This window comes from Galleria mellonella, unplaced genomic scaffold (genome assembly GCF_026898425.1).
Source record: "Galleria mellonella isolate WM207_F2 unplaced genomic scaffold, CSIRO_AGI_GalMel_v1 utg515, whole genome shotgun sequence".
Taxonomy (NCBI): domain Eukaryota; kingdom Metazoa; phylum Arthropoda; class Insecta; order Lepidoptera; family Pyralidae; genus Galleria; species Galleria mellonella.
This window is the reverse complement of record NW_026442107.1, coordinates 786,732-801,229: the sequence shown is the minus strand read 5'-3', so window position 1 is coordinate 801,229 and position 14,498 is coordinate 786,732. Positions and strand designations below refer to the sequence as shown.

The 14,498-nt window shown below is 32.8% G+C and overlaps 2 protein-coding genes across 2 annotated transcripts; both read right to left on the bottom strand.

Moving 5' to 3' along the window:
- Positions 1–378: 378 nt before the first annotated feature.
- LOC128201498 (uncharacterized) lies at positions 379–1,900 on the bottom strand. The gene has a single exon (XM_052898665.1). It carries the CDS (start codon positions 1,898–1,900, stop codon positions 980–982), a length of 921 nt encoding a protein of 306 aa, XP_052754625.1. The 3' UTR covers positions 379–979.
- Positions 1,901–7,812: 5,912 nt separating this feature from the next.
- LOC128201497 (uncharacterized) lies at positions 7,813–9,501 on the bottom strand. The gene has a single exon (XM_052898664.1). It carries the CDS (start codon positions 8,804–8,806, stop codon positions 7,814–7,816), a length of 993 nt encoding a protein of 330 aa, XP_052754624.1. The 5' UTR covers positions 8,807–9,501; the 3' UTR covers position 7,813.
- Positions 9,502–14,498: the final 4,997 nt, after the last annotated feature.

The window sequence follows — 14,498 nt, the reverse complement described above, 5'->3', positions numbered from 1 at the left end:
GCAGTGCCGGCGGGTGTCGGTTACATGCGCCCGCGCAGACACTACGCCTGTCAACATGTATGTCAGTAGACCGTGGCCATGTCATCTCAACTAATACAGCTACTGTCGCTTTAGATCAAATAGGTCAGGGGATGAAGAGACAATAAACGTACTGTCATATTATATTTTTTGCATTTAATATAGTTTGGACGCCATTAGCTTTAATATAATTAGTTTATTATAATAAATCGAGTTTATTATAATTTGCTATACTTAATGAAAAATCAAAATTTAAAACCACATGTCATCATCGGTATCATCTTGTTTTAGAGAAATACTTTATTTTACACAGCCCAATAAATCTCTATGAGTATATTCAAGTGTAAAGAAACCATAACATTGAACGATTGAATGAAAACTCTTTATTGTTCCTTTCAATGAATGATACAGTTTATAAAGATTAACAATACGTATACAAACTAAAAGAGTACTTAATTATATAAACTTAATTACATAAAAGCAAGGTAGAGAGGTAACAATGAGTGGCCTTATCGCTACATAGCGATCTCTTCAAAGCAACCTAAAGTGATGTGATTTATTCAGCAAATGATTTTTATTTATATAGATGTTATGGGGCAGGGTTTTAACACAGTTGGTGTTTTTGAAATGACTAGACTCGTAGAGTATCTGAATTGAACTGTATTTATTATTACAAATCGTCCATATATATAGTAGAGATATCTTAATTACTATTTACAATTACAATAGTCAAATACTTCCATTGATAGAGTGACAACAAATACAGATAATAACTTACTAATGGAAACTTCGATGAGATAGACAAATATACAAATATGAATATTAAACAATATAATGATTTCGATATCAAATGGACAAATACAAATATACAAATAGGAATGTCAAATATTATAATGATTAGGTCGTAGGCTGACACATGGTCTTAGGTCACGTACTCTTAATATATGTAACACCTCCCCCCTTAGAATAAAGATTGGGCTTGAGAGCTTAATCTTTGAACTCTCGGTGTTGAAGTTCTTGGATAATTTTCTTCATTTTCCTCTTCGTCTTCCGTTACGCAGGTACTTGTTGCTATAGTAGTCATCGGGACGGCAACTTGGATTCTCTGACGTCGTGATGTGTTTGAAAAACAGTTGTTAAATATTTGTATACAACTATTATCACGGCTTGGTCTTCGGTTACGCAGGAGTAATCCATTAGGACAACGTTTGCTAATTTTATAAATGAAGTATCCTAGCATTGTTATGAATAACACGAAGTATATCCATGTAAACGTTGACGAATATCTTTGTAAGATTGGTCGAGATCTCATATTTTCTAAGCTTTCCTTAAATTTATCGACATGATGTTTTATTTGTTTCAGTGAATCCAAAGGCATTTCATTAATTTTAATAGGAATTAACTTTGGAGCTTCAAAGTTCTTGTATTCTTCAAAGCAATCGTCTGTTCTAATGTCTGGAACTATTACAGGATATGTTACATTTTCTTCAATAGATTGAAAGGCTGTTAGCGTACTATACCCAGTATAAAGTTTGCAGTTTTCCGGTAAGGATAAAATGCCTGCTCCTTGTAATTTATGATGTGTAACTTCCGTTTTACATTGAAGTATACAATTAGTGTCTTCTGTAAGTATGTAAAGCCATTGGTTGTTGTCAATGTTTTGAAAAGTGTTAATTCTTGCTTCAAATGTGGATGTTGTACAAATTTCAGGTAAAGTTTTTGAAATGCTTAACAGGATCTGGAGCTCACATAATGGACGTGATGCTGCTTCATATGCGACAAAAGAGGTGCAGATCTTCTTCTTTATAGCGTAGGACTTGCATGAAGTGAGGTCGCTCGTAGATACGTATATATTACCGCTAGGATTTGTAGCCAAATGCATGTGCTCAGGTAGGATGGTTGTATGCAGAGAGGAATTAAAATGTTGGATTGGAATGGAATATATGTGATAGAGATTGAGAGGTTCGCCTTGAATTAATGGAAAATCTAATATGTATACAAGCCTATCAGAATATACATAAGCAGAAAGAGAAGATAAGTTTAATATTTGATTTTACGAACAATATGCTTGCTAAACAATCATTAATTTCATTTTCTAGATTTATTACGGATTCTACTATCTGCAAAGAAATTACGGAAATGTCTACACTAGCCTAATCTAAAGATTTAAAATAAAGAACCTTTTAACTTGAATGTAAGTCATCGTTGAGACTGAATATTTTCATTAATTATTCGATCATCATAAGTTATCTTAAATATACTTTCATTGAAGTTTTTAGTTGTTGAAGAAATAATTAAGATTTGTTCGAGCATCAAGAAAGAAGATTCTATTACAAGTTTTTTTCTAATTTATTAAGGTAATATCGAATTGAACAAACATAAGAACTATTATTTATAAATTTATGTTTTAATTATGTTTTATTTTTTATTAGAAATAAAGACGATTTTAGGACGATTCGTAAGCTAACGAATATAACAAAAATGATATTTTGTATAATGATTAAAATTGATTGATTATTGAAGAATTATTGATTTAATTGATTATTGAAGAATTATTGATTTAATTGATTATTGAAGAATTATTGCTTTAATTGATTATTGAAGAATTATTGATTTAATTGATTATTGAAGAATTATTGATTTAATTGATTATTGAAGAATTATTGATTTAATTGATTATAGAAGAATTATTGATTTAATTGATTATTGAAGAATTATTGATTTAATTGATTATTGAAGAATTATTGATTTAATTGATTATTGAAGAATTATTGATTTAATTGATTATTGAAGAATTATTGATTAAATTGATTATAGAAGAATTATTGATTTAATTGATTATTGAAGAATTATTTATTAAATTGATTATAGAAGAATTATTGATTTAATTGATTATAGAAGAATTGTTGATTTAATTGATTATTGAAGAATTATTGATTTAATTGATTATAGAAGAATTATTGATTTCATTGCTTATAGAATAATTATTGATTTAATTGATTATTGAGGAATTATTGATTTAATTGATTTTGAATATTGCTTATAATAAATTAATACTATAAGTTGTTTGATGTGGAAACAACTTAACATGTTAGAGCTATTCTTTGTACAAGCCGGCGTCTATACGGCTCATTGTTTGTTAGTCGCCTTATACGACACGTCAAATCTGAACGTCAGTGCTATTCTTTGGTAAAGCCGACTACTACACGGCTGATTGTTTGTTAGTCGCCTTATACGACACGTCAAATCTGAACGTCAGTGTTATTCTTTGGTAAAGCCGACTACTACACGGCTACTTGTTTGTTAGTCGCCTTATACGACACGTCAAATCTGAACGTCAGTGCTATTCTTTGGTAAAGCCGACTACTACACGGCTAATTGTTTGTTAGTCGCCTTATACGACACGTCAAATCTGAACGTCAGTGTTATTCTTTGGTAAAGCCGACTACTACACGGCTACTTGTTTGTTAGTCGCCTTCTACGACACGTCAAATCTGAACGTTGGTGCTATTCTTTGGTAAAGCCGGCTTCCACACGGCTACTTGTTTGTTAGTCGCCTTCTACGACACGTCAAATCTGAACGTTGGTGCTATTCTTTGGTAAAGCCGGCTTCCACACGGCTACTTATTTATTTAATTAACGAGTTTATTTATTTCATAAGGTCTTAATCTATTTGCGTGAACTAACTGATGTCTCCCGGATTTACGAATAACATAATTTTCATTAAAGCCTACACGTATCACATCGAATGGCCCTTCCCACTTATTATCTAAATTATTTGGGTTAGGGACCTTGATCATCACCTTGTCACCTACATTAAATTTAGCAATATTTTTAATTTTCCCGTCGTAACGTTCCTTGGCTTTTTCTTTCATTTTCTGAACGTTCTGTGTTGCGACATCGCGGGCTATTCTAAGTCGTTCGTTTAAATCTTTAATATAATCGAATGCAGTATAATCGGGTATTGTTTTTAATGAATAAAAAGGTCTTGGTTTAAAACCAAATAGAAGTTCGTAGGGTGTGAAACCTGTAGAGCTATTAACTGAGGTGTTATGACATATAATAGCCAGTGGAATAATTTGATCCCAATTTTTCAATTTACGTGCCTGGTACATTCGTATGTGATCTCGAAGTGTGGCATGAAACCTTTCTAATGCACCATTAGTTTGAGGGTGGTAAGCTGTATTAAAAGTTTGACTTGTACCGAGAAGTCTTATTAATTGCTTCATTAGTCCATTCATGAATTCAGTACCTTGGTCAGAATGGAAACGTCTAGGTACACCGAAATGTTGACAGAAGTGAAAGAGTTGCTTAGCAACTGTTAGAGCTTCTTTATCAGAAATTGGATAAGCTTGGACGTACCTAGTTAGTTCATCTTGTAGTGTCAATATGTATTTGTTATTATTGTCACTAATGTCAGAATATGATACTAAGTCTATAGAAACACGTTCAAAAGGTTCATTAGATTGGGATGTTAATACCATTGGAGCTTTAAAAGTTTTTCTTTGAATCTTATTGCGCTGACATATTTCACAAGAGTTTATGTAATTTTTGATGTCTTCGGCCATGTTTTTCCAGAAGTAATGTTCTCGAATTTTCCTAGTGGTTTCAATTATACCTCGATGTCCTGAGAGCGGTTCATCATGGTATGTTTTTAGAATGCTGGGAATTTCCTGAGGCGAAGGATGAGTAATTTTATTCTCGCAAATGATTATATTGCAATTATATATTTCTGCCAAATAAGCTGAGATATGTAGCTGTTGGTTGCCCTGAAGCTTGCAAGTTTGATCATATTTCAGGTTCGGTATATACAAAGTTTCAATATTATGCTTATGTAAGCACGATAACAATGATTTAAAATAACTCTCCGCGTCCCATGGATCATAGTATGATGTTCTAGTATAACAAAGGAAAATGTTTTGCTGATATTCAGAAGTTATTTTATCTATGTCGTAGACTTGCTTTTCTGTTTCAGGTTGATTGCTTTGGGAAGCACATAGATCTAAAGCTTCGTTGTATAAGTTATTAAGATCTGATTTTTGACACGACACAGGGATGAAGATATTTTTATGATTAGACTCTAAAAGATTTTCAGGTGAAGTTTTAAGCTTATGTGAATTAGCGCTACAACCTTGAGATAAGAATTGTTCATAGTTTGTTTTTAATAATGTTTCAAATTGTTTTTCAGGGTTGTCTGTACCCATATTTAATATAGGTGGTCGTGATAAAGCATCGGCGTTTGTATTATTTTTTCCGGCTTTGTAATTTATTTCATATTCATATTCTTCTAGTTTCAGTCTCCAGCGAACGAGACGTGATCCCGGATCTTTAATGGAAAATAACCATGTGAGTGGTTTGTGATCAGTAAATATTTTAAATTTTCTACCGAATAAATATGGTCGAAAGTGTTTCACGGCCCATACTATTGCGAGAAGTTTGCGCTCTATGGTAGAGTAATTACTTTCAGCTTTATTTAACGTACGTGATGCGTAAGCAATAGGTAAATCTTTGCCAATTTCACCTTGCGAGAGAATCGCTCCGATAGCGTGGATTGAAGCATCCGTAGTTAATATAAACTCTTTAGTAAAATCGGGATATTGTAACAGAGGAGTCGTTGTGAGAATTTCCTTACAGGAGTCAAAAGCCTGCTGTTGTACACAACTCCATGTAAACGGAACATCCTTTCTTAATAAGCTTGTTAAAGGCTTAGTGAGCTTACTAAAGTTAGGTATGAACCTACGATAGTAGCCTGCGAGACCAAGAAATGATTTAATATCTTTACATGATTTAGGGACTGGAAACTCACGAACTGATTTTACTTTTTCGGGATTTGGCTTTACACCTTCACTCGATATAATATGACCCAGGTAAGCAACTTCTTTTCTCAAGAATTCGCATTTATCTGGTTGTATTTTCAGACCGTATTTTCGTAACCGATCGAATACTTCAGTTAATTTCTGTTTATGTTCTTGAAGGCTGGATGCAAACACTACGATATCATCAAGGTAAACAAAGCATCGTTCTCCTTGTAATCCGTAAAGTACACTATCCATGGCACGTTGGAATGTAGCTGGTGCATTTTTGAGTCCGAAAGGCATTCTTAAAAATTCGTAATGACCAAAAGGAGTGCTGAAGGCAGTTTTGGGAATATCCTTGGGGTCTAATTCAATTTGATGGAAACCGGATGCTAAATCTAAAGTTGTGAAATATACTGAATGTCCTAACTTATCTAGTATGTCAGTTATGTTAGGCAACGGGTAACTGTCTCCAATAGTGACGTCATTTAATTTTCTATAATCAATTACAACACGCCATTTTTGTTTTCCAGACGCGTCTAATTTTTTTGGAACTACCCAGATTGGACTGCTCCATGGAGAAGTACTATCTTTTATAATATTCTGTTGTAACATTTTGTCTATCTGATTTCTTACTTCTTGTTGGTGTACTTGAGGGAATCTATAAGTTTTAGTATTAATTGGTATATCTGACGTAGTAGGAATAGAATGTTTAGTGTGATTCGTGAACGTTAGTGGATCGCCTTCCACGTAGAAAATGTCCGAATATTCTGAAGTTATTTTATCGAGAGATTCGCTTTCTTCTTTATTTAAATGATCACACCTTATAAGGCTCCCGATATCTATTCTTTGTTTTATAGAGATGTTGTTAATTTGTGAATTGGGTAAGGAAACAGACTGTTGAATTAGTTCCGATTCGTTAACAGAATTTACATCTATAATAGGCGTTGAAATATATACGTCATTATTACTCGAGTTTACACAAGTAATGAGAAAGCTATTATTTTTGACATTAACAAGAGCATTAGGAATACAGATATCGTTACTAATGTTTTGCTTATTTATCATTGCAGTTCCGTCTGAGATATCATTAGTTAAACATGATATAACTGTCTCCGAACGACGTTTGATAATTTGTTTACCATTATCAAAGTACTTTGGTTCATCTCCCAGAAGGAACAACTGATAAGTCCTGTCATGTATTCGCATCGTTTTTGATTGAATATAAATGTTGACATTGAATTTTGACATGAAATCATTACCGAGTATACCATCAGCGTGTATGTTTAAATTTGCGACATGGAATTTAAATTTTGGAAATTGATCTAATGAAATGTGGGATGTGCCACATGTTTGAAAAGGCGAATTTTCATTAGAGATACCAATAATAGAAACGACGTTTGATGTATCGATGGTATTTTTACCGATTTTATTTTTATTTATAACTGAAATGGCTGCTCCCGTGTCTACTAATAACGTAACTGGTTGGCCATCAATATGAAATTTACAGTGCAAAAGATTTTCAGGAGGTATATTTAATGTAGAGATATTGTAAGATTCATTAGGATAAGCTCTTTTCTTTATTTGATTCGATTTTAGTTTTATTTTTGATTTTTGTTTCGATTTACGAGATTTTTTTGATTTTTTAGTCTTTGTAGTTTGTTGATTGCACGTGGGATTTGAATTAGATTCTTTTAATATAGGTTTTAGACATTGATCTTTTTCAGAATTAGTCGAATTAGTGATACAATCTACAGAGTTAATAGGTTTCTTTGATTGAGTTAGTAAGGTTTCTGTGACCTTTATAAGTGATTCAGTGATTTTTGTGAGGTTAATGATTAATGATTCAGAGAGCTCTAAGTTTGTCTTAGTAGCTATCGTAGTTTTATTATCACAAGTACACACATCGCTTAATTGTCCCCGATGGACTGGAATTGTTTGCGCTTGTGTAGTGATGTTTGTATTAGATAATGTAGTATGACACTGATTACTATTAAATTTTATTGAATTTGAAGATCGTTTATTTGAGGTTCTAGGGTAATATCCTGACCCTCGGTGATCATTGAAATATTTGGGCAATACGTGGGAACCGTTTCCGAAACTGTGCCCGTCAGATCGGCCGGTTGCAAGTTTAAATGATTTACTCGAGTTGGAGTCGGATTATTTCGCGGAAATTGGTTATTACGACTATTATTAAATATTCTCTTTCTACAATTAGTTATATGATGTCCGGGTTTTTTACAATAATTACATATAATAAATTTTCGCGGATTGGTATTAATAGTATGTTTATCTGGTGGTTTATGTATTTGAGGTTGATTGATCTGAGGTGGTTGACGAACGACATTGCTATATAGCGGTGTTGTTATTCGACTATTTTTAAACAAACTTTGCCTAGCCGTATTCATTTTTCGAATTTTTTCTTCTTGAATTGCAAAGTTTCCAGCATGAGTTAATGAATCAAAACCTTTTGTTCTTAACATTACACCTATGTCAGAACTTAATCCATTAATAAAAACGTTCAGAGCTGTTTCTTCCGTAGTAGTTTTTCGTCCTATTAATGTCGCATCTACCACTTCAGTTGTTAATTTTTCTAAAATTTTATTTCTACATAGATCTACGCGGTGGAAAAATTCCGTTACCGATTCATTTGGTTTCTGAAAGAGTGATTGTAGTTCGAGATTTAGATGTGAAAGAGTTTTTGTCTGCGAAAATTTTTGTATAAGGAACGTTTTTAAGTCGTCCCAGTTTGAGTATAGTTTCGCGTGGATATCAGAAGAAGTATTCCCACTTATTTTGTTTAAAGCGTAAATTAATAAAATTTCTTCCTGCTCTAGACTTGCTAATTTAAAAGCTGAATCGCACGATCTTATGAACTTATATACTTGACCCGATTGTGTTGTATCGAAATCCGGTATTAATTGTAATAAAGTATTTAGCGGAACATTTTGTTCGCAAAATTTAGGTTTTGTGTCAATATTTTGTTGTGACATAATGAATTAGAATAATTGAATTCGTAAAATTGATATAGTATAATAGAATATTAAAAATAGGTAGAAAAATAGAATTTGAGTTTGAATAATAAAATTATTTTATGATTTAGGCGAAAAAGATTTATGAAAAGGAAACAGAGAAAGGAAACAGAGCAACATGTGTTGACCACTTACCCCAATAACAGCAACAGGATACGCATTGCAGAGTATAGATTCGGCGAACTGTTCAAAGCCCTTCAGGCACCGTCCTAGGATTGTTGGCGATGTTTGTCCGAGTCCCAGACGTTAAGTTCGACTTGCACTATTACGCGACGGATCCTACCGACTGCGCCAAAATTGTTATGGGGCAGGGTTTTAACACAGTTGGTGTTTTTGAAATGACTAGACTCGTAGAGTATCTGAATTGAACTGTATTTATTATTACAAATCGTCCATATATATAGTAGAGATATCTTAATTACTATTTACAATTACAATAGTCAAATACTTCCATTGATAGAGTGACAACAAATACAGATAATAACTTACTAATGGAAACTTCGATGAGATAGACAAATATACAAATATGAATATTAAACAATATAATGATTTCGATATCAAATGGACAAATACAAATATACAAATAGGAATGTCAAATATTATAATGATTAGGTCGTAGGCTGACACATGGTCTTAGGTCACGTACTCTTAATATATGTAACATAGATTAAGTTAGTAGCATAGGCCACCACTTCCTTTTCCGTGGGTGTTGTAAGAGGGGACTAAGGGACGGCAAGGGACGGGCAGTAGCGTTCCTCTTAAAACATCTCCAAAGCCTAATAGCGGTTGCTAACCCGTCTGCCAAGCGTGCCAACTACTGGCGGAATCTCCCAAGGTGGAAGTTTATGTTCAGCAGTGGACAGTTAAAGGCTGACATGTTGATGATGAATCTAGCAGTATAGAATGTTACAAACTTAAAAATCTTAACTTTTTTTTACACAATAAAAATGCAAATGACAAGGGTTCATTAACGATATGACACGGGCTCCCAGAAACCGTTAAGTGACTACTCATGACTATAAAAAAATTAAAAAAAAACATCAACTCTATAATGAGGGCGCGTCAATATTTGAATGCATTTCGAATCCCAAGAGATGTTATAGAAAAATTGAGAAAACCAAAGCACTTAAAGTGACGGTGTTTAAGATAAGACAGCTCGGTAAAAAGTGTCAAGTTTATTTTAGACTGCATTAAAAAAAGCTTAAAACGCCCGACGCATACTCAACTAGGTTGGGTGTGTTTTTGATTAAAATGATAGTTAAACACGCACAAATTTCTAATATCCTGAGGAAACTGTTGATTATGTTTATATTTTTATCTGTATGCTTATTTGTAACCCATCCTGTTATATTTTGAAGATATGTTAAGTGCCTATTTCGTTTTATGATTAACTTCTGCTTGCAACTTCGTACACGTGAATTTTTTAAATGTTGTTTTATCATTAAAGATTTTACTAGACATTACTTCTAGATATACTTAAAGTATACTACCTAGAAATAGTGTATGCCATTATATTTTCTTTTTTAAATATATAACAACATCTGATGTATGTTTTATCTATATGTATCTTATGTGTAATATAATAAAACATGCACCAAATTTTGGGTTAAACTTCTGAAATACGACTGTGGAATATGCATCCAATTTTATGTGGCAGTTTTTGCGTGATGCCGTTGCCAAACATACAGACACGCAAGCATAAATTCAAAAAAATATTTTTTTGCCTTCGTGTTAGAGTATCCGTAACTATGTAGTTAAGTAAAATTCGAGTGATAGATATTAATTATAATGCTATTTTCAAAAAAATAGTTCATATAAGAATCTCCTTCTTTTTGAAGTTGGTTCGAAAAGATTCATATTGATTAGGTATGTAGATATATTATTTCTTTTTTTTTTTTACGACACAATCTGATTTTGTCTATTTTTCCACGTTATCACACTTATTAGATAAATCGCATATCTATTACTACTGAGACGTCAAGTTACCATAATTCATTCACGGTCCGCTTGGTATCGGCGAAAAGTGAATTTTCTTTCTATAATATTTTTTTTTATATAGTAGGAATGTATTCTTCGAATAGGTATTTTAATGTTGATTAATTAATCTCATGGATTAATCGTTAATCTAATATCATGGATTAAGTATTCAAATGTAAATTGTGGTTGACAAATTTTAAAGAAACCTATTAATTCGATTCGATAAAATATGTGATCTACTGTATGTAATTCTATTGTTATTTTTTTTTTTTGAGAGAACTACCTTAGCAATAATTGTATCTGGGGGGAGAAAGGATTGTTAGTAATGGGGATTAGCAATCTCACTACTAGCAATATACCCTATAATGTCGACCATGCGGATCTCCCTAGAAACCATCGTGATTGGTTTATTGTTGAACTCATCACGATGGGTTAACTGATCTGCTTCATCCCTCACTGGTGTCCCGCCCTTGTATACCAATAGTACAGGCCGGGTTTCCATTCTATTATCATCCATTAAAAATCTTTGCATCTATGTTTTTTGTGTGTGATATTGATTAATGGGCTTAACCGACGTTCGAACTAAGATTCTCATTTAACGTTATTTGTAATTACTACTCTATTGGAAAGTAGATAAAGTTTTGTTTGAGGAATCAGTTCAGGGTACAATAGGACTGATATACCTGAAGAATGTAAAAGCCCTTAAAATAATATAAAAAAAAAACTACTACTCTATTAAACTGATTTTGATAATTATTTTACAAATACTTAATTATTTTTCAGTTGTTTTAATTTATTTACTATATATTTTAAATTTTATGATTTGATAATGATTAGCAGTTTGTATTCATACAAATTAATTATTTATATATTTATACTTTTTTTAAAAAAAGCAACAGCTGAGTTTCTTTCCCATTCTTGGCTGAAACAGCGCCGGGAGAGATCGCTCTTAACGATAAAGCCGCCTATAGTTTTTTCAGTGTAAATTTTCTTGTAAATGTTTATATTTATAATAAGTTTACAAATGTAATCTTTTGTAAGAAATAATAAAGAGTATCTATAATAGCTGAGATGATGATGATGACAATAAGGGTGGGTTATTTTTTTTTTTTATACGACTTAGAATGGCAAACAAGCCACAATGACGGCCCACCTGATGGAAAGTGGTAACCGTCGCCTATAGACATAAGCAATACCATGGACATAACAGAGTATACTGTTGCGCCCATGATACCCCCCATGCGTTGCTATTCCTGAGGACTCAGGTGTTATTCCTCTGTACCCTGCAATAACAACCATGCAAACACAACTGCTTCACGGTAGAAACACGAATGGGACAGAGGTACTCAAGCAATCGACTTTTGTAAAAAGTCTCCCTCTAGTGATATATAGTAATATCTATATATTGTACTTAAAATATCTATACATATATAGGCCCAATAATTGATATGTTAACTGTCGGTTATCCAATATATAAAATCGATTAGAAGAATCCGCTTGTAATGAATATCTGATCGGGATGAGCGATATCGTAATGGGTGGTCAACAATGTCCAAAAGAAATCAATATATTTTTTTTTATTTTTTTTTTAATGGGTGATAATGGAATGGTAACCCCACCCGCGCTATCGGTGTACACTGGCGGGGCACCAGTGAAGGATAATAGGTGAGGATGAAGCAGGTCAGTTGGCCCATCGTGACGAATTCAACAAGAATTGTTCACGATGGTTTCCAGGGGGACCCACGTGGAGGTCGACCTAATAAGGCATATTGCTAGCAATGGGGCTTTCAAACTCCATTGCTAACAATCCCTTTCCCCCCAATATCGGATATTACTCATCTATAGATGATGATAAATAAATAGTAGATAGATATATAATGTATTTCAATCACTCACAGCACACAAATAACATTAGATATTGGTACATATTTAAAAAAGAAATAAAACAAAACACATACAAAAAAAAAAAACAAAAAGAAAGTACAAAAAAGAGGTTACATAATTTTTCTATATGTCTATTGTCTAGTAACATTTTTATTATATTAGTAAGATTTCATTAATCCCAGATTAAGAAAGGAGTTCTCAGTCAACTGCAAACACATGTCTGAGAGTATTTATTCCCCCTTTTAAGGAACTATAATATTATACTAGTGCTTATATACGACGTATCTATTGATTGACCGGAATAAAAAGCGTCCTATTTATATTCCAAATTTTATAAAGATTGGTTGAGCCGTTAAATTATTATTTAAATTTTTTTTCAATGGCGCCTAAATTCTTATAACCTCTTACGTATCCGGAAATGCGCGCGTCGCGAATCTCACGACCCGTTTACGACGACCGCCATTAATTTGGCGGAAACGTCAACACTTGGAGTGGATGGCGATGATCCGGAACGAAATAATGATGGATACGTTTTGTTTATAATTTTTTATTAATTAGCACGCTGGTAGGTAGAGAATGCTAACAAATATGTTTGTGGTCTTGTCTAATAATAATACCTGCATAGATTTTTTTTGATGGGTAAAAATGATATGGTATCCCCGCCCGCGTCAACGGGATACGCTGGCGGAGCACCAGTGAAGGGTGATAGGTGAGAATGAAAACAGGCCAGTTAGCCCATCATGATGAATTCATCAGGAATTAACCATGATAGTTTCCATGGAAAACCGCGAGGAAGTCGACCTGGCTGAGTATATCGCTAGCAATGAAATTCTCAGTCTCCATTACTAACAATCCCTTTCCCCCCTATTTGCATAGATTACTGTAGTGTTTTTTTTTGTAAATGAAAAAGGAATGGATACCCGAGGTATGTTTATGGTTTTTTTTTATAATGTAGTTGGCAAACGAGTATGCGACTCACCCGATGGTGACTATCGCATCCCATGGCTACCCGTAATATTAGAGCAATTGTAGGTGTGTGGGCTTTTCAGTTCATACTATCAATACTAATATTACAGAGAGGAAAGATTTAAATATTTTGTATGTTTGTTTGTTAGTGATATATATATTAAAAAATTATAAATCTATTTCATTTATCTATTTAAACAATTTGAGCAATCAACTGAAAATATGGTACAAAATACGGCCTTAATGATCATAGACTGTAGAAAGCTATATTATCAGCGAGTAACATATGTTATATATTAAACAAATTCTATTTTTTTTTTGGATTATTATTTATTTATTTTTATTGATCTATTTTAATTTTAATATTTTAAGGATCTCTAGATCTCTACGACAAATTACAATAATATAATCTAAAGGTATCAAAAATTTACTTCTTAAAACTAAAATAAAATACAAATTTATTTTTCTGTCTGTCTATCCATGTAGTAGTAGTATTCATGTAGTTAGGTTTCTAGTAAGAAATTAACTCTTAATTGCATATTGTTTAGTGACTATAATGAAAAATTTTAATAATTTTGTATTTGGTTAATGAAACATACTGTAGCACAAAACTAAAAAAAAAAATTAGCAACGCAGCATTCAATTTATCATCATTATGCTATTTGGGTAACTTTTAATTGTAGTTTGAACATTTTTCCGGAGAGCGCTAAAATTAAGCTCTAATTAATCGTTGGGGTGAACCGTTGCGTGGATGCGACGTGACTGATGGCTATACTGACTTGAGGTAATTGTGATGCGCTCGCGCATAACGGTGACCATACTTTCG

Excerpts from the sequence above, each read along its gene's own strand:
- LOC128201498 (XM_052898665.1), bottom strand. The coding sequence starts at position 1,900 with ATGCATTTGGCTACAAATCCTAGCGGTAATATATACGTATCTACGAGC.
- LOC128201497 (XM_052898664.1), bottom strand. The coding sequence starts at position 8,806 with ATGTCACAACAAAATATTGACACAAAACCTAAATTTTGCGAACAAAAT.